The sequence below is a fragment of the Aotus nancymaae genome, unplaced genomic scaffold (assembly GCF_030222135.1).
Source record: "Aotus nancymaae isolate 86718 unplaced genomic scaffold, 86718_ANA_hifiasm-v0.15.2.pri h1tg000040l, whole genome shotgun sequence".
Classification (NCBI taxonomy): Eukaryota; Metazoa; Chordata; class Mammalia; order Primates; family Aotidae; genus Aotus; species Aotus nancymaae.
In genome coordinates this window covers 67,574,388-67,594,577 of record NW_026988454.1, presented here as the reverse complement: position 1 = coordinate 67,594,577, position 20,190 = coordinate 67,574,388, and the positions used below count along the sequence as shown (strand labels likewise).

The 20,190-nt window shown below is 37.3% G+C and overlaps 2 protein-coding genes across 5 annotated transcripts in view; one reads left to right on the top strand and one right to left on the bottom strand.

The window, feature by feature from the left end:
- Nucleotides 1-4,187: 4,187 nt before the first annotated feature.
- Nucleotides 4,188-20,190, bottom strand: part of USP45 (ubiquitin specific peptidase 45) — a 77,096-nt gene continuing 61,093 nt past the window's right edge. The window contains exons 14-18 of one of the 4 annotated variants that reach the window (XM_021665520.2): nt 19,011-19,677; nt 16,980-17,077; nt 12,279-12,365; nt 9,772-9,925; nt 4,188-7,652 (exon numbers count right to left, since the gene is read on the bottom strand). In XM_021665520.2, the coding sequence (XP_021521195.2) occupies nt 7,522-7,652; nt 9,772-9,925; nt 12,279-12,365; nt 16,980-17,077; nt 19,011-19,677 (1,137 nt within the window). In that variant the 3' untranslated portion in view covers nt 4,188-7,521. Of the gene's footprint in view, nt 7,653-8,912; nt 9,074-9,771; nt 9,926-10,442; nt 11,007-12,278; nt 12,366-16,979; nt 17,078-19,010; nt 19,678-20,190 lie in introns of those variants that run through there. The other 3 variants (XM_064360818.1, XR_002477599.2, XM_064360819.1) reach the window with 3 other exon arrangements.
- On the top strand, nt 12,657-13,167 carry LOC105711446 (small ribosomal subunit protein eS25-like). The gene has a single exon (XM_064360821.1). It carries the CDS (start codon nt 12,724-12,726, stop codon nt 13,102-13,104), a length of 381 nt encoding a protein of 126 aa, XP_064216891.1. The 5' UTR covers nt 12,657-12,723; the 3' UTR covers nt 13,105-13,167.

Below are 20,190 nucleotides of genomic sequence, written 5' to 3'. Positions count from 1 at the left end.
GGGTCAAACCAAACCAACTCTGGCCAGTTGCTTAGTGCCGTTCAAGTTGCAGTCCAACATCCGGCTCAAACCTTCTCAGAGTAGTATTCCAGCGCTCAAGTGAGAATATTCCATGTTTGGAATATTCTCGCTAGAGCGCTGCCGAGGGTTCCGCCTCAGGGAAACAGGAATTTGTGAAGGTGACCAGTCTGGGTCGGAGCGAAAGTAGAGACCTCAGTTGACCCCGCTGTATAGTTCTTTTTGTTAACCTCAACACATCGCGCCCCCTCCCGGGGACACTTGTTCTCTCTTTAGCTTAACTAGTCTCGGTATTTCATTCTTTATCTGTGACCTTTAGGGAACAGTGGCGGGGAAGTCTGGTTTCCGTCCTGCTTCTTTCCTTCAGCTACAAGATGGCTTCTCAAAAGGACATATGCACTGCCATTCCTCAAAGAGAATAGGTTGATTGTACAGTGTTTTTATATGAACAACGTCCAGGTATCGAAAGTGTCAACTTCCAGACTAGGAGCTACAAATTACAAGGAAAACAAAAATGTTCCAAAGATACAGTATTTGTTAACTACATCTTGGGAAGTGCCTTTCCAGAGAGTAACATGAAAACTTTTGCGTGACTGCAGAGGGTGCACGAAGTATCTAAATTATTTCTAAATTGGCAATTGTGCAAAAGAAATAGCAAATTACTGTAGAAATAAAGTAGTAAGAGCACAGCTAGATGGATAAAGATATACAGATGTGAAAATATAGATATCCTTTGCATGAAAATTGAGTTTTCCTTAGCACTGGAAACGAGAAACTCCTGAATTAGCATTAGAATAAAGTCCTCACTAGCTAAGCATCTGCCTTTCCTCCAATCCAGGTGGTCCTCAAAATAAATTTTTATCTTGTGAGAAACCTTCATTATTTACACCTGACAACTCTTTCTTGTAATACCTGGTCTAGTGTATTCAATAGCGCCCACCACACACCAATACCTGGTTTTTAAACCTCTTCTCCTAGTTCAAAATTCATTATGTACATTATCTGCCTCCCTGAAAGAGTAGGGTTCAGGAAAAGAGAGTTGACTTATGAAAGCTGAAACAAGAGGGAACAGAGGCAACCAAAAATTTCAAGCCTCCCAGGGTTGGTTTTTCAACTGCTAGCAGAAGATAAACTTGAGAAAGCTTTTAAGTGACAAGGGATTATTAAAACTCAGGCTTGCAACAAGGATAACTAGGGATGTAAACTTTATTATCCATCTTGGAAAAATTTTCAATGGGTTAATTAAAGATGTGAAACCTTCGTTTTTTCCTCTTGGGGGAAAAAAAAGGCTGAGGGTTAAAATGTAATTAAGAATATGTCTCTCCCAGCTGGATGCGGTGGCTCATGCCTATAATCCCAGCACTTTGGGAGGCCAAGGCAGACAGATCATTTGAGGTTAGGAGTTCAAGACCAGCCTGGCCAACATGGTGAAACCCTGTCTACTATAAATACAAAAATTAGCCCGGTATGGTGGCGGGCGCCTGTAATTCCAGCTACTCAGGAGGTTGAGGCAGGAGAATCATTTGAACCCAGGAGGCAGAGGTTGCAGTGAGCGGCGATCACACTACTGCACTCTAGCCTGGGTGACAGAGCAAGACTGTCTCAAAACAAAGAGTATAGTATGTCTCTTCTATCAAATCTTGTTAAGTACTTGCCGTAAATTGTGGGGACAGGAAAGCAACGAAATATAGCAAACCCAAGAACTGTGACAAAAAACTCTGGTATGGTTACTGGCATATGAATCTATTTACAGATAAGAATCCTACTAAAATTTTAAGAATTGTATTAAAACACACACAAACCTTGGCTAAAAGAACTTGTGACTATTCCAAATTAAATGAAATTGTAGACCCCAATCATCTAAGATATTGTCTCAAAAAAAGCTGTGCAACTCCCAAAGCTGGCATATATATTCCTCAGTAGCTGTTCAGATGTAGCCATGAAGATTTAAAAAAAAGAATAAAATCTTTCCCAGAGCATAGAGTCTAGGGCCACAGAGAACAGGAGATAGAAAAGAAGCCTAATCATGAATATACCCCATACCCAGAGTTAGGGATCCTAACAGTATCTCCCATGCTTCTTCCCCATTCTGAATGTTTATTGTGGATACAGTTCCACCACTGTATGTTACGTATGTGAAAAACAGAACATATCCTTTTGATTCCTGGGTCTACAGAACAGTAGAAGCAAACATCCAAACCTGATAATAGCACTTCCAGAGAGCCTGGTCTTGGAGGATAAAACTTTACCTTGATTGGACATTTGGGCCCCTAAGAGTCACTATGTTCCATGTATACAAAGAAAAATAAACTGGTGACCAGAGGGGTGACTGTGGTAGAGACTTCTGTTAAACTCACATATTCCATTCTTCTTTTCTTGTAAGCCCATGGGAGACTCTTCTACCCATCTTTTCTTGCAGTTAGGCAGGGGCATGTGATTACTGCTTGGCCAATGGGTTGTCAGAGACACGTCCAAGATGAGTAACTTAATTGCTAGTGCAAGATCTTTTATTCTTCTGCCACAATGGGGAGACCTCATGCTGAAATGGTACAGCCACAGACTGAATCAGCTTGGATTACCAGAATCGCCAGTTGGAGAACAGTTGCCTTTGCAGACTGTGCAGACTCACAGAGTGAAATTTGGATGTGCCAGAAATAACTTTTGTGTTAAGTCATTGGGATTTGGGGTTGTACTGCAGCACAACCCAGCTTATCCTAATACATATGGGAATGCAAACATCTCAGATATTTCTTCTTTGGTGCAATTTAAAATATGTATGAAATGGCTTCAGAAGGGTCCATGAATCATATAAAAATTAGAGAGATACATTTTTTCTGGGAACATACAGATGTTAGGAATTAACAGAATTACAACCTCATTCTTCCTACAACACTCAGCTTTCTCTTCAGGGACTATGAGGACTATTATCACCATGCCTTTTATCTCTAGGGTATCTTCATCCCCTGTATCTTAATTTCTACATGACTTCATAGGGAGTCCATATTGCTTGATTTTTCACCATATTATTACCATGAGCGTAACTTTTCCTTACATTCTTAGAATGTCTATTTCCTTACCTCTTAGTTTCTGGCTCTTAGGTTGCCTGCTGTGTCCCTAGTACCTACCACATAACAGGTATTCAACAAATACTTATTTTTTTTGAGACAGTCTCACTGTGTCGCCCAGGCTAGAGTGCAGTGATGTGACCTCAGCTCACTGCAAGCTGTGCCTCCCAGGTTCAAGTGATTCTCCTGCCTCAGCCTCCCGAGTAGCTGAGATTATAGGCATGTGCCACCACAACTGGCTAATTTTTATATTTTTAGTAGAGACAGGGTTTCGTCATGTTGGCCAGGCTGGTCTTGAACTCCTGGTCTCAGGTGATCCACCCACCTCGGCCTCACAAAGTGCTGGGATTACAAGCATGAGCCACCACACCCAGCCTAACAAATACTTATTAAATAACCAGACAAATACAAGATGGTCTCTTCCATCATAATCTCAAAGAGCTTCATGACCTGAAAGAAGTTTAGACACAAATGGGTAGGTAAAATATTTCCTAATTGCTGGTGCAAGACCTTAACTTGTCTTAATAATTATCCTGTCTAAATAACAGATCTTTTAAGAAACCCCTGAAAGAAAGATGATCATCCTTGGTAGATACTGAAATCTGAGTGAAAGTGGCCCATAATAAGGTATTTTGTTTTGAAATAGAGAATTTCTAAAATATGTAGGACATTTTGAATATAGCTGAGAAAGCTGCTATGAACTGAAGGTTTATGTCCCCTACAACATTCACAAATCCCCAATATGACAGTATTTGGAGATAGGGCCTTTGAGAAGTGATTAGGTCATGAGGATGGAACCCTCATTAATGGGCTGCATAAAAGAGGACCCACAGAGATGACTTGTACTTTTGCCAGGTGAGGACACAGCAAGAAGGCACTGTCTTTATGAGCAGAAGTGGGCCCTCACCAGACCCCAAGTCTACTGGCACCTTGATCTTGAACTTCCCAGCCTCCAGAATGGTGAGAAATAAATTTCTGTTAATACATCACCTAGTTTATGGTATTCTATTATAGCAGCCTGAGTGGACTAAGATACAGTGTTGATAGATAAAACATTCTGTCAATCATGTAAACTGCAAAAATTCCAGAACCAATCTTGTGACATAAGATAAATAAGAATTTAATATTTATTTTGCATGTTTTATACAGTAACACCAAAATAATGCTCAATAAGTTACACAGCTATTTTCTAGAAACATGGCAAAAAAAAGAAAAAAATAAACAGTAGGAATAATGGAATAACAGTATAAATGTATTACTCAAAATTGAAAATATAGTCATCTTTTAAACAGATTTGAATTCATGATTTCTACATACAAAAATCATAAATATCTAGAAATAATCTTTTTTAACAATGCACTAGATACTATCTAAAGGCTTGATTTATTGCACATATTTGGTTTAGGCTTATTTTATCAGTACATGCAGAAAAATTACAAACATGAATTTTTAAAAGGAATCAGGATGTTATTTTGTACTACAAAAATCAGATGAGGGTTGATACATTTCACAGCTTAATCTTCAGAAAATTTTTTTCAGCAATTGCATAAAATCACTGATTGAAATCATCACACATGCAAGCTAAGAACTATTAAATATAGTAAAATAGCTCTGTTGGTATATCTAAAATAAGAGAACAGATATCAACTACTCTGAATTGATACCAACTATCTTCTTTTTATTTATTTATTTTTGCGACAGGGTCTCACTCTGTCACCCAGGTAGGAGTGCAGTGGCATGATCACAGCTCATTGCACCTTGATGTCCTGGGCTCAAGCAATCCTCCTGCCTCAGCCTTCCAACGTGTGAGCCACCATCCCTGGCTAATAAATTGATACCAACTATCACTCTTCTCAGCTACCTAAAAAGGTGGTCTTGACAAGTTTTTAAAACATTAAATGACACAATATTGGCACATAATCAAAATTTTATCATTTTAAATTTGGAAAAAACTAGGGGAAGCTGGGGTAAACCGGTTTCTAAATAAAGTGAATGAAACTTATTTTACTTTAAATTCATTCAAACACTATGGTAGTTATGTTGATGATATGTAAACATTCTTATTTATACTGTTTCCTGAGGTGATCCAGAAACTATTGTTATTATAGTAGCCCTGCAATTTACTATCCCTGCAAATGTGCTTTGGAAATATTCAAAATAAAAACAAAATTTTTAATGTAGACCCATGTGTAATTTAACATGCTTTCTCTGTTACAAAAGCTATCTTTAGGAAATTCTTAAGTATCAAAAATCAAATGTATTCTATTTTCAGAAGACAAGGAAAAAGCACTCATAAATGCTAGGCCATAAAAAAACAGATTTCATAATTAGCTCATTTAACATGAAGAAAATGAAAATAAAAATATCTTGCATGTTACTTATGGAATAATGTCAAAAATCTATGCGGATCTTTCCATCTTAAATGATGTTAAAATACTGTCAGCACTGTGACTGACTCATAGTAAGTATGGGTATCTATCCAAATATTTATCTTTGAAACAAGAAACAAATGACCGTCCCATGAAAAGTGCATGCCTCTTAACAGTATCTTTCCTGTAAGAAAAATTAGGTCACCTATATTTACATTTGGGCAGTGGGGGGGTAGTGGTGAAAATTGCTCTTACCAAGATGGCTGACTTGAATAAAGACATTCAATATTTTTCAAAAAATTCACTGTTCTGGTACTGAGATCTCTAATGATAACAGATTACAATTAAACAGAAAATGCTGTAAAATACCTTTACAAAACATAGCCTGACTTTGCAGATTAAGATATATTTCTTGATTATTTCACTGTTAAAAATCAAGAAAAACACTACTATTAACATTTCAACATCTTAAAAATAGAATTTATGCAATGATATTTTTAAGCTCTATATTTTGTATACTATTACCATCTTTAATCTGTTAGGTTCATCCATATATCAAAAGGCAGCACTGGTAACCTTGATAACATTAGATATGCTTATGTGTTCAAGAGAGTCTTGATTAAATATTTCCATAGATTATCCACAGGCACTATTCTTTTATCCTTTCTTCCCAGGAGGAGAGTGAAGTAGGACTAGGCATTTACCCGGCACTTGCCTGCACTATCATTCATTGGCAGTAATGATTAGGATGCTTGAACCATGCAGTTTTGTTTCTATTTCAACAATATGACACTGAAGTAGCCATTATGTTTTGATATTTAAGCCTAAGTTATAGTAATATTTTTCATGCCAAGTTTTGACAGCTCAATAATGTATATTCTAGAGGGGAAAAATAATCATATTTTTATTAATTATTTAAAAAGAAAATCAGCTTAATGCCCCATTAAAATAAAAGCTGAATTTACCTGAACTTATTAATGATGCTTGCAAGACAAAAATAAAGTGACTTCAAAACCCCAAAACTATGTTTAGCATTTACAAGCAGTCAAAAAGAAAAAAAAAAGTATTATATTTTTCTGTTAAGAATATAATTCTCTATCATTTACAAATATAAGTTGGTAATTTATATTTCAAAGATATCCTATGGTCCTATATGTATTATCAACTTCTAATTGCCAATTCTGCATGTTATAATAATCTATAGTTATAGTTTGACCTTGGCCAACCACTTGCAAGTTATTCTTAACTCTACCATGAAGAGGCTGCAAATGATATGTTTATGAAATGCCTCAACATATTTCTAGTTTTTGAAAACCTCAGAGTAATAAGCTAATCAGCAGATTATTTGTAAACCCACAGTACTGAAATTACAGTGATACCCTTATGGCTGAATCATATAAAATATGACAAGGGAACTGTACCATATTAGGTGTTACTTCATGAAATTACGTGTTATAGCAGTTTCCTAAATGGTAGTACACATATACCACTGGATGACCCTGAGATGATTTTAAGTTAAGTGGTACATGGATAAACAACTTTTCTTTAATAGTTATATATTTATCTTAATGTTTATTATAAAAAATATAAAAGCACATAAAACATGGAATATGATTGCTCAAAACAAGACAAAGGTTAAAAAAGGCTAAAAATATTTTTAAAAAATAACCATGATATAGAATATGTGAGAGTTCAGGAAGGTGGTATTACACGTAGGAAACACTGTGTCGTAAAGAATGATTTGACTTAGGCAGCATCATTTCTGAATGCTTGTAATAATGAGCCACATCATAAAGGGGTTTATTCTCCTACTGTAAATTCTGGGAGGTTTTTGTCCCCCAGAATAAATACCTGGAAACAAAATTCACATTTATTTTAAGACTATGAATTTTAATGCATTGAGTAAACTTACTTTAAAAGTGTTCACCAAAATGGTGAAAAAGTTCAGGACCATTTGAGGAACATGCTATTCCTAGAGAAGAGGGAAGACTACAAAGGCACATTATATATTATAGTTATCACTGCAGCATTCAAAAATAAGTGACCTAAATAATCATTACCATTAATAGTTATAACACTCTTTCGTAGAAAAGAAGGTAGGCTTGTGCACTAAGTGCTCTTGATTCTGGAACCACCTGTACATAAGTGTCACTAACATGGACCCACTGGCCTGCTGATTCACTATCAGCCTCTTTCAAACCTAGCAAAACAAAAAGGAGTACAATTTTACTATAAGTATGCTGTAGGTTCTTACTCTAAATTACAAACAGTAACACTCATTACAAACTCTAATGCTAAATTTTACTGAAGGAGTCTGTTTCTTCTTCAGTTAGGCATTTTTCAGAACTAACAATATCTTTCTTTTTTTAAATTATACTTTAAGTTCTGTGCAGAACATGCAGGTTTATTACATAGGTATACATGTGTCATAGTGGTTTGCTGCACCCAGGAACCTGTCATCTACATTAGGTATTTTTCCTAATGCTATCCCTCCCCTAGCACTCCGCCCCACAACAGGCCCCGATGTGTGATGTTCCCCTCCCTGTGTCCATGTGTTTTCATTGGAATGAATTCTTTTAAAGCATTAATATTATAGGGATAATTAATAATGCTGAGTGGCACTCTAATCCCAGCACTTTGGGAGGCTGAGGCAGGTGGATCACTTGAGGTCAGGAGTTTGATACCAGCCTGGCCAATCTGGTGAAACTCCATCTCTACTAAAAGTACAAAAATTAGCTGGGTATGGTGGTACATGCCTGTAATCCCAGCACTCGGGAGGCTGAGGCAGAAGCACTTGAACTCAGGAGGCGGAGGTTGCAGTGAGCCAAGATAGTGACACTGCACTCCAGTATAGGCAACAGGGCAAGACTCCATCTCAAAAAAAAAAAAAAACACCAAAAAACAAAAATGCTGTCTAGTTAGTAACACTTCAACCATCTAGTAAAATATTAGCTTTATAAATACTTAATTGCTCAGGGAAAAGAATAATTTTCTTTTTTTTTTTTTTTTTGAGATGGAGTCTAGTCTCACTCTGTTGCCTAGGCTGGAGTGCAGTGGTGCAATCTCAGTTCACTGCAACATCTGCCTCCTGAGTTCAAGCAATTCTCCTGCCTCAGCCTCCCAAGTAGCTGGGACTACAGGGGCTTACCACCACACCTGGCTAATCGCCGTATTTTTAGTAGAGATGGGGTTTCAACATGTTGGCCAGGCTAGTCTTGAACTCCTGACCTCAAGTGATCTGCCTGTCTCGGCCTCCCAAAGTGCTGGGATTACAGGCGTGATGAGCCACTGCACCTGGCCAAGAATCATTTTCAACAGAGATTTTTTTTTTTTTTTAAAGCAGGCTGGGCACTGTCTGTGGCTCACATCTGTAATCCCAGCACTTTGGGAGGCTGAGGCAGGTAATCACTTGAGGTCAAGAGTTTGAGACCAACCTGGCCAACATGGTGAAACCCCATCTCTAATAAAAATGTAGACATTAGCTGGGTATGGTAACACGTGCCTGTAGTCCCAGGAGACCTCTGGAGGCTGAGGCAGGAGAATTGCTTGAACTGGGGAGGCAGAGGTTGCAGTGAGCCAAGATTGTGCCACTGCAATCCAGCCTGGGTGACAGAGTGAGACCTCATTTTAAAAACAAAACCAAAAAAAATGCAAAGTTAGTTGGATGACCCATAAATAAAGCCAGCAATTTTTCAACTCCAACTCTTCTGACAATCTGGTATGTTTTCAAAAACTTTTTGTATTGTTAAATGAAATGCCACTCCACTGCAATACACAGTGACTCAGTACCTTAAAATACCATGTCATCTCATATGACCTAGAAGGGTACAGTCTTCATAATATTTAAGATTTTCTAAGCACTCTTAGAGGGAATTCTAACTTAAGGTGAATCCAACTGAGGCTGGGCACGGTGGCTCACACCTGTAATCCCAGCACTTTGAGAGGCCGAGTCAGGCAGATCACTTGAGGTCAGGAATTTGAGACCAGCCTGGCCAATATGACGAAACCCCGTCTCTACTAAAAATACAAAAAATTAGGTGTGGTGGCGCGCACCTGTAATCTCACCTACTTGGGAGGCTGAGTCATGAAAATCACTTGAACCCGGGAGGTGGAGGTTGCAATGAGCCGAGATTGTGCCACTGCACTCCGGCCTGGGTGACAAAGTGAGACTCTGTCTCAAAAAAAAAAAAAAAGAAAAAAAAGAAAATCCACTAGAGGCAGCTATGAAATAATAACTTAGCTCTCTCAGAAAAGGAAGCACACACTCATTCACACACTCATTTATTTTTTAACAATAAAATAAACTTAGGATGGCATACCAGGCACATTCTTCTTTTTAGTGATATGTTCTGTTAATTTCCTGGAGGGTGTTCTCACTCTCACATAAGCAGTGTAGTGCCCTCCTCTCATCGAGCCACTATGTTCCACTATGCCATAGAGACCGTAGAGAACTTTATCTCCCATGCTTGCATTCTTTTAAACAAAGAAAAAACCCAAATTAGTAATATTTGTTAAATACTGTTGTAAGGAAAAGTAACTAAATGTATATCTGCTTAACATAAGAAAAATGCATAGTAAAACTGAGATACTTTCTATACCTATTAGGCTGGCAAAACTGAAAAACAAGGTTCTCTGTTGGCTGGTGTGTGGGGAAAAGAACACTCACACATATTGCATATGGGAATGCAAAGGGCATAATCCCTATGCAGGGATATTTATCTATTTTTATTTCTTTTTTGTTTTTTGAGATAGAGTCTCACTCTGTTGCCCAGGCTAGAGTGCAATGGCATGATCTTGGCTCACTTCAACCTCTGCCTCTCGGGTTCAAGCGATTCTCCTGCCTCAGCCTCCCAAGTAGCTGAGATTACAGGCGTAAGCCACCGTGCCCAGCTTATTTTTGTATTTTTAGTAAAGACAGGGTTTCACCATGTTGGTCAGGCTGGTCTTGAACTCTTGACCTCAGGTGATCCACCTGCCTTGGCCTCCCAAAGTGTTGGGATTAAAGGCATAAGCCACCGCACCCAGCCTATGCAGGGGTATTTCATATTATCAGGCTAAGTTGTGTATGTATTACTCTTGGATTCATTAATCCTTTTTCTAGGATTTGATCCCAGAAATAGATGAGCAAAATGTTAAAAGACATGTATCACACTATTAATTACAGGATTATCTCTAATATCAAAAGACTGGAATTAAAATGTCTATAAATTGGGGACTGGTTAAATAAACTATGATGTATCCACAAAATAGAGTATTATGCTGCTTGAAAAATGGAGTGCAGACTATCTCTAAATGCTGCTATGGAATAAGCTCTAGGGTATAATGTTAAGAATAAGGCAGAAAAAAGGATACACAGTGTCAGCTACCATTATTTAACAGGGTAGATGAAAATATACATGCCTATCTGCTTATATTTTAAAAAGAAATCATAAAAGAATAAGCCGTAAGTTTTAAAATGGTTACCTATAAGGGGAAGCAGCAAATAGGTAGAATGACATGGAGAAAAGCCAGACATCTTTGAATTTACCTTATTTAGGTACATTTGACTTTGGACCTATACAAATATTTTATATAATTATTAGACAACATTAAATTTTAGAAGAAATTCCAAAAATGAAAATTAAAAATTGCACGAATGAACAATAGATCCAGTCCTCATCTGGATACTAATTCATTTTAAAAATCACATTTATGAGACAATTGAAAATATGAACACTAGATGACAGAATTATTAAATGATATGATGGTCATGTTAAAAAGTATAGAGGAAGCAATTCTTATCTTTTAGAGATACATAGTGAAATATTTATGGATGAAATGATGCCTGATGTTCGCTTGAAAATAATAAAGGAGAAGAGAGTGATTTAGTGTGTGGATGGGGCAGGGCTGGCCATGGATGTAAGGTTTTCGGACTGGGTGCTGAAGTTCATGGTACTGTTCTATTTGCTTTTGTGTATAATGGAAATTCTCTATAATAGGTACTTTTAAAAAGTATGTTTTGACAAGTTTCACACAGAGCTTGTTAAATTTCATTATTATTTAGCACATTATCAAATTCTAGGAATACTGAGTATTAATAATTGACAGATAGTGCTGGTATTCCACAGCAGATACACTGAATTCACCCAAAAATTGCATTTAAGATATTTTTGTTTTACCAATATACTGCAAGTATTAAGTTCAATAAGCATTCTATTACATACCACAAAACCTAGACTTCTAGCTAGTAATCATAAACAGGACAACATGTTACCCCATAACTGCTTCCCTCAAGGAAGACAGCATCTACTTCATCTACATAATTCTTACATGTAAAAATAAGCAATGATAAGCCAGTCTGCTTTCTGTACCTAATTATTAAAGTAGCAGCAGTTTTGAAGTATCATACTCCACTGACAAGTACACTACTTCAGCAGTATACATGAAGTGGCACAAAAGACAATTCACTACTACATTAATTTGTGAAAGATACAGAACTCTGCAAATGATAAAACTACTACCGATTAAATAGTTCACAAGGAACGAGAAGACACAAAACCTGCTTAATTCTCTCAGCAACCATCAGCTTCCAGTAGCATTTACAAACAGCTTAGACCTTCATAACCATCATGCCTCATGCCTTACCTTTTCAATTTTCCTTTGTCTCCTGAAGGACAAAAATCATATTCAATGTATTAAATGTTCCACCTATTACTGACTTAATCACTAGCTATTAAAATTCCCTTTCAGAAGAGAAGCTTTAAAAAAAAAAGCATTGCCTAATCATATGTAGGATACTGTCAAGCATATAATTTATAAATTAATTAAATATCTTAATATACTGTACCTTACAAGTAGCAGAACAGAATGGTGCTAAATCGAGCGTAAGTGGAAAATCTACATGTCTGTTTACTTTACGAAGACTCAAGCCGGCCTTAAAAAGAGCAAAACATTTTTGAAATGCAACAATTAGATCTAAAGCACTGTATTTGTTAAGTAAAACCAAAAGAGAAATTGTAGTAGTTTTTTCATAGATAAAAAATATGACTAATTAATAGTCTGAAATTGATATGACTAAATTAAAAATTAGGTTTCATAAATTGTTACTGCAAAGATTTACCACACACAATAAGGAGAATAGTTACTTTCACTGTGGCTTTTCAATGCTTATAGAAAAATAAATTCAGTATGATAAAAGCTAAGCTACTGACACATATGCTATCATGAAAATATATTCAGGTCCGACATCTTAGCGCGGTTGTAGTGTTCGCCGTTGCTCTCTGAGCTTCGCAATGACGCCCAAGGACGACAAGAAGAAGAAAGACGCCGGAAAGTCGGCCAAGAAAGACAAAGACCCAGTGAACAAATCCGGGGACAAGGCCAAAAAGAAGAAGTGGTCCAAAGGCAAAGTTCGGGACAAGCTCAATAACTTAGTCTTGTTTGACAAAGCTACCTATGACAAACTCTGTAAGGAAGTTCCCAACTATAAACTTATAACTCCAGCTGTGGTCTCTGAGAGACTGAAGAAGATTCGAGGTTCCCTTGCCAGGGCAGCCCTTCAGGAGCTCCTTAGCAAAGGACTTATCAAACTGGTTTCAAAGCACAGAGCTCAAGTAATTTACACCAGAAATACCAAGGGTGGAGATGCTCCAGCTGCTGGTGAAGATGCATGAATAGGTCCAACCAACTGTACATTTGGAAAAATAAAACTTTATTAAATAAAAAAAAAAAAAAGAAAATATATTCAACTAAACAGTAAGAAGAATGGTGTTCTAGGCCTAACTCAGTGACTGGTTGTCAACTTGATTCCAGGTATAAAAGGATGAGATTGGGTCCTTTTCAGCTCTAAAATTCAGTTATATTCATTCATTAAAACAAATAAAAAATGTAAACACTCAAAACATTTTATCAGTAAAAGTAAATGCTATGTATCACAGAAATAAAATGTACTTTTATGTTCTTAAATAAGCTCTCTTTTTCTATTTTTAATTTGCAAAGGCAAACCTTAAAAAGTGTATGCTTTGCATTATGTAATGGTAATAAAAACTAGCTAATAAACTATCAAAAGTATTGAGCAGGAGACCTATAAATAGAAATAGACTCTGTTGGAATGAGAAGATACCTAAATCTGAATTGAATGGGTAGACAAAAACTAAAAGATGCAACCTTTCATGACATCAATGACTGATATTTCATTTGCATACGAATCACAATTTTACTATAAATCTGTTGCTTTTTTTATTGCTGACCTTTCTTTAAAGACAAAAAACTCTTATTTTTTGCCAAAGTATATCCACTTAATGATTTGTTTTTTCAAGTGATCTTTAGAAGGCTTAATAGCTGACATGAAATTATGAGGTCATATCCCAGGAATATTTAATCTACATTCAATTTCTTTACCTTTTTCATCAGGTGACCTCTATAAGCACCCAATAACCAGCACTGTCTGAGATCATTTCAGGCTAATGTGTTCTCCTCAATCAGTACTACTTTGCTGTTGAGAAATTACCCCCATCACATGAGAGACTATGGGAAGGACTTTCAAGATGAATCTTTTTCTGGAGGTAATTTTTGGAAAATATCTAGACTTATATTTACATATACAAATATGCAAATATCCTGCCTTTTTCCCTTTAATGGAATGATACACTGCATTTTCCTCATTAAAATAAAAATTTGATGTACTGCACACTGGACACTTAAGCTAGGCCTTACCTCTGGCATGATCTATGAGTGGGACACACACATTTTTGTGTGTATCTCCATTTTCTTGTGGTAGGTTCTTATTTAGTCAAGAGTAATTAGCTTTGTTCAAAAATTGTTAAAACATTACTTGGCTGGGCACGGTGGCTCACACCTGTAATCCCAGCATTTGGGAGGCCAAGGTGGGTGGATCACCTGAAGTCAGGAGTTCAGGACCAGCTAGACCAACATGGTGAAACCCCATCTCAACTAAAAATACAAAAATTAGCTGGGCGTGGTGGTGGGCACCTGTAATCTCAGCTACTCAGGAAACTGAGGCAGGAGAATCGCCTGAACCCAGGAGGTGGAGGTTGCAGTGAGCCGAGATTGCACCATTGCACTTGAGCCTAGGCGACAAAAGCAAAACTCCATCTCAAAAAAAAAAAAAAAAATTACTCAACGTTCTTCATATCCATTACTAACTTGCTTTCTGGCAGGTGTTACCAACTTACACTCCCAATGCTGGTAAATGAAAATGTCTCTATCTCACTTCATCCTTATCGACACTACTATATCTTTGCTAATTTGGACAGATTGAAAAAGAATCTGCCATTTTATCTGGCCTTTCTTTTGCTGGGAAGGATGGACCTTTTTCATATTTGCCTAGACTTTGGACTTCTAGAACTGTCAGTTGATATTCTTTTCCCATTTTATTATTAGGGTCTGATAGTTTTCTTAATGATCTTTAAGTCTTCATATACTTAAAATATTAAAAATTTGGCAAATTTATGACAAAGATCTCTATCCAGTTTCAGATTTGCCTTTAAGTGTTGCGGCTGTTTCTGATATACAGCTCTAAAATTACCACAGAGAAGGCTTTCAAGGATGTCAATAAACTAGAAACGCAGGCATTGCTTAGGGACTCTGCTCCCTCCAATGCCTAAACCCTGGGAATGAGAATGTAGCTTTGCTGACATTATATTTTAAATGGATGTCCATAAATATTTCCCTTTAAGGGCATGAATTATTTCTGTAAGTTGTTTCCAAACAGGGATGCAAGTACCAAATATAAAATAACTGCGGTGCATCATGAAATTAGCTTCTGCAATCTGGCATTATCCTCTCTTATATACACAGAATCACTGCAGATGTACCCTTTCCATTAGGCACTCTGATATGATGAGACATTAATGCATCTGCTTCTGTTCTCTGTGCCATTTCAGTTCCATTGAGTTTCTATAGCCTTGGCTATAGAAGAATTCAGAACTTAATCTAATCTGTGGATAGGGATGGCAGTACAGAGAAAAATCTCTTCTGGCACATCTGGATCCCACTTAAAATGGTGCAAATACGTAAACTATCAATAGTTTTCCTTGGGATTTCTTTCTTAGGTTTTAAATTTAACTTGACACAGAGGTCAAGCTAAATATTCATTGATGTTTTCTCCTTGTTTTCTTGATAATTTGTTTTATACAGTTAAAATTTTTATTTGAAAATAGTATGGGCCAGGCATGGTGGCTCACACCTGTAATCCTATCACTTTGGGAGGCCCAGGTGGGTGGATCACTTGAGGTCAGGAGTTTGAAACCAGCCTGGCCAACACAGTGAAACCTCATCTCTACTAAAAATACAAAAACTAGCCGGGTGTGGTGGCAGGCACCTGTAATCCCAGCTAGTTGGGGGGCTGAGGCAGGAGAATTGCTTGAACCCGGGAGTTAGAGGTTGCAGTGAGCTGAGATCACACCACTATGCAACAGAGCAAGACTCTGCCTCAAAAAAAAGAAAAGGAAAATTAAGAAAAAGAAACTAGTATGGATATATGGTATAGAGTACAGCTCGAAATGTTTTATTTCCTCAAACAGCAATTTTTTCCTAAGTCCTTTACAAAAATCAATCCAGCCCTCTTTCCCAATTCTTCCTTTATCATAATGTAATAGCTTTACATTATACTCGTTTTACTTCTTGACAATTCCAACCATATTCTTTCAATTAGTTTTAGTTTTAAGGGTATAAAAAATAACTTCTTAAAAGTATTTTACTATTTTCATTCACTCTTCTAGAGAAACAAAAATCTCATGGAGACAAGGCACTGGATTCAAACTGTAAATAACTAAAGAAAAACCTGACACATTAAAAATATTTAGATTGCCACCCACTGTAGAGTCCTATTGCTATGGGGCCTGCCTTGGAGCTCACTTCTGCTTCCAATCTTACCCAACTCTCCCAGTCTAAGTACCCCTCTTCAGTGAAATCATGAAAGCTCAGAAAGTCATATGCACTTTGCTACTTGCTTTTAAATATTCATAAAATATTTTTTCTTTTTTTGTTTTTGAGATGGAGTCTCACTCTGTCACCCAGGCTGGAGTGCAGTGGCACAATCTCAGCTCACTGTAGCCTCCGCCTCCCGGGTCCCAGAGAGTCTCCTGCCTCAGCCTCCTGAGTAGCTGGGATTACAGGTGTACACCACCTTGCCTGGCTAATTTTTGTATTTTTAGTAGATTCAGGGTTTCACCATGTTGGCCAGGCTGGTCTCGAACTCCTGACCTCAGGTGATCTACCGACCTTGGCCTCCCAAAGGCCATGGGAGCCACTGTCCCCAGCCAAAAAACTTATTTTCTATTAACACACAAACACACACAGAGATATCATTTAGGTTCCTACTGCCTAAATTTTCAAATATTGTGAAACAATTTTAATCAGGAAAGTCCTGTAAACTATTATGGCTAGACTAGCAGTAAATCTCACATAACATTTTAAAATTCAGTAAGTTAGTGGTTACTGTTTAATCCTTGATAATATTCTACAGAATTCAGAGCTCTGAGAAACACATGATGAAAATTATTATGGCACTACTGAAAAAACTTACCTGATGAAATCTTTTCAGATGGAGAATTAGGACAACTGGAATAGCAGAAATGAGCAGTTGCTTTCTGGCATTAGTATAAACTCCTTCTACTTTCTTTTCTACACAAAATACAATAAATTTATAAAATTACATTATCTACCATATAATAAACATTTATACAGACGCATCATACCACATTTTTTTTTCTTTTGTTCCTGCTTTCACCATGTGACCACAGTTTTTAAAATGTTAAAGAAAGTGGACTTCTGATGAAAGGGCAGTCTTTACTCCTTCCCAAAACTCTACTAAAATGAAAGTAAAGGAATTTTTTTTTTTTAAGGCACACAGTTAAGAACAAAGAATAGGAGCGATAACACTTGCAACAAAATTTGGAAGGTGGAAAGCAGACAGACTAGAAGTAATTTGGGTCAATGCCATCCAGCCAAAAATCATCAGAAGTACGGGTGTAGTTGAAGAATTTGGGTTTAGAAAAGATTTCTAAGTTTCTTTTTTTTTTTTTTTTCCTTTTTTTGATACAGGGTCTTGCTGTTACCCAGGCTGAAGTGCAGGGGAGTGGTCATGGCTCACTGCAGCCTTGACCTCCCAGGCACAAGCAATCCTCCCACCTCAGCCTCCCAAGTAACTGAGACTACAGGTGCACACTACCCCACCTGGCTAATTTTTTAAAAAAATTTTTGTAGAGATGGGCTCTCACTATATTCCTCAGACTGGTCTTGAACTTGGCCACAAGTAATCCTTCTGCCTTGGCCCCCCGCAAAGTGTTAGGCGTGAGCCACTGTGCCCAGTCCCAATTTCCAAATTCCTAAGATTTAGGATAGTATTTGAACATGGCCATTTGTATTTGAACATGATAGTATTTGAACATGGCTAATTGCATATTTAACCTGGATTAATATAAGTAGGTATTTATTCCTGCTCCCATCTAGTTATTTCTTTATTACTAGCATATTCAGTGTGTCTTTATTCTGATGCTTTGACATCTAGGGTCTTGTTAACATTGGAGGGACAATCCCTCCCAGGGCCAATTCCTAGAGATAATAAACAACTTAAGTATGCCTTTCATATGCAAACCAATCCAGAACCCAGAGCCCATACCCCAACAACTTCCTGCACTGGGCTTTTACACTCTGGGCCACTATCCACCTGGTTTAATCACTCTAGGAACACATATCAGATAACTAGAGACAGCTCCTATATCCCAGAGCTCACTAAAATTATTCAAACTAGCCAATCCTAAGCCTGCTTATCCTACCTTATCCATTTCTTCCTTCAGAAATCACACCAAAGGCTCTTACCCATGTTTACCCCTCACTCCCCTACCTGCTGACTGACACTGGTGCTTCCCTATGTGGTACTGTGCAGGATGGTGGGCCCCCACTTCTTGGGAACAATAAGTAACACACTATTTTTTTCAATGACAATTATCTCCTGATCGGTTAGCCTCACCATACCTGAATAATAAAGCCTACATTTTAAAACAAGTAGTCACTAAGAATCAGAGTATTCTTTCCATTTATTCAAGGATAAAGATGAACTGAAAATTTATTTTCCCTCTTTTCCCCCTTTTCTCCGGCCAACTAATCATAGCAATTACAGCGGTAGCTTCATGACATGCAACTATTTAAGATCTTCAAAATGTGTCTGTTGAGTTTACAACAGATTGATAGGATGTGTGAAACACATTAGCCTCATCATTAATCTCACTAGTGATATGATTAAAAGTTGTAGGGATATTTCTTCTGGATAGATTTCAGATAGCTAGTTCCCTCAAATAAGATTATATGGGTTTGCATTTTCAAGGCAGAGCTGTATATTTCCTGCTCTTCGATTTATTTAAACAAAAAAATCTATTGAAAATCTGTTCTGCCCAGCGAGTATTGTTAAGTGCTTAGGTACAAATATGAGTAAAATAATCTCTGTGCCTAAATAGCACAAGTATAGAGACAATATTCTCAGGTTCCTCTATTTGAAATTTGTAATTCACTAGACTCTATGGAGAGATCAATAATTATTTAATTAAAAAACAGTTACCTGCTAAACTGGTTTCCTCTTGATACTTCTGTTTGTTTTCAGTACAATTCTCACATAGAAGCTTATTATTCCCTATGAGTAATTCCATAGATGTAAATTGGTAGAGACAGGACTGAACTGAACATTCTTTAGAAGCAGTTATATAGCTCTGAGAAAGGGTCTGAAAAGCATTTTGGGGACCTTGGGACCTCAAATGCTTCCCCACTGAAAAACATAAACTATTTGAAATATTTAGTGGCTGATTTTCTCTGTCAAAATCTTGGTCTCCAGTTACAGTGCTGCTCAAACAAAGTTCAGAAATAGCTTCAGACATTTCCTTATCACCACTGTCAGTCTCCTTGGTGTACAGCATTTCACCTGCTGATGGAGGGTAAAGGGGTCCATCTGTGTGCACACTGGATCCACTACTGGATCTGAACAGCCCTGGCTGCTTTGAAGCACTTTCAGATTCTGAAGCCTCACTGTCGGCATCAACATTGCTTTCAGAATGGCTGGCTTCTTTTTCACTGTCATCAGTAGGGCTTTCATTCAGAGGTGACTCAGAATTCATGAGGCTTGCAAACATTAAAGAATCCTCATTCATTTCAAGGTTTTCATTTTTCTGGTATCTGACAACAGTTTCTCCAGACAATTTTTTAATACGTTTTCGGTCATGAATTAGTTGATTCTGTAAGTTGACAGTGTTTTCAAAGAAAAGAATCTTGTAACTTTATTGAAAATAAATGCCAACAAGTCTCATTTAAACATACCATAGTTATGAAATACCATTTCTTTCAGATCCATTTCCTAAGCCTACTGAAACTAAGATAAATAGAAGATATACTAAAAAATGGTTCTATTTTAAAAGTAAATCTTCACACAAGAAACTAACAACAGTGTATACAGTGGCTATCGCTTTGTGGGGAAGGAAATAGGACTTTTGTAGAACACGGCTATGAAGGAGATGTCTTTCTTAAAACAAAACAAAAAAATCTCTTTTAGAAACAGGGTCCTGCTCTGTTGCCCAGACTGGAGTGCAGTGCACAGTAACAGCCCACTGCAGCCTCAAACTCTTGGCCTTGAGTGATCCTCCCACCTCAGCCTCCCATGTAGCTACTACTACAAGCATACACCACCACACCTGGCTAATTTTTTAATTTTTTGTAGAGACAAGACTATGTTGCCTAGGCTGGTCTTGAAC

Bases quoted from the DNA above. Each gene is read 5' to 3' on its own strand.
- LOC105711446 (XM_064360821.1), top strand. From the start codon at position 12,724: ATGACGCCCAAGGACGACAAGAAGAAGAAAGACGCCGGAAAGTCGGCC.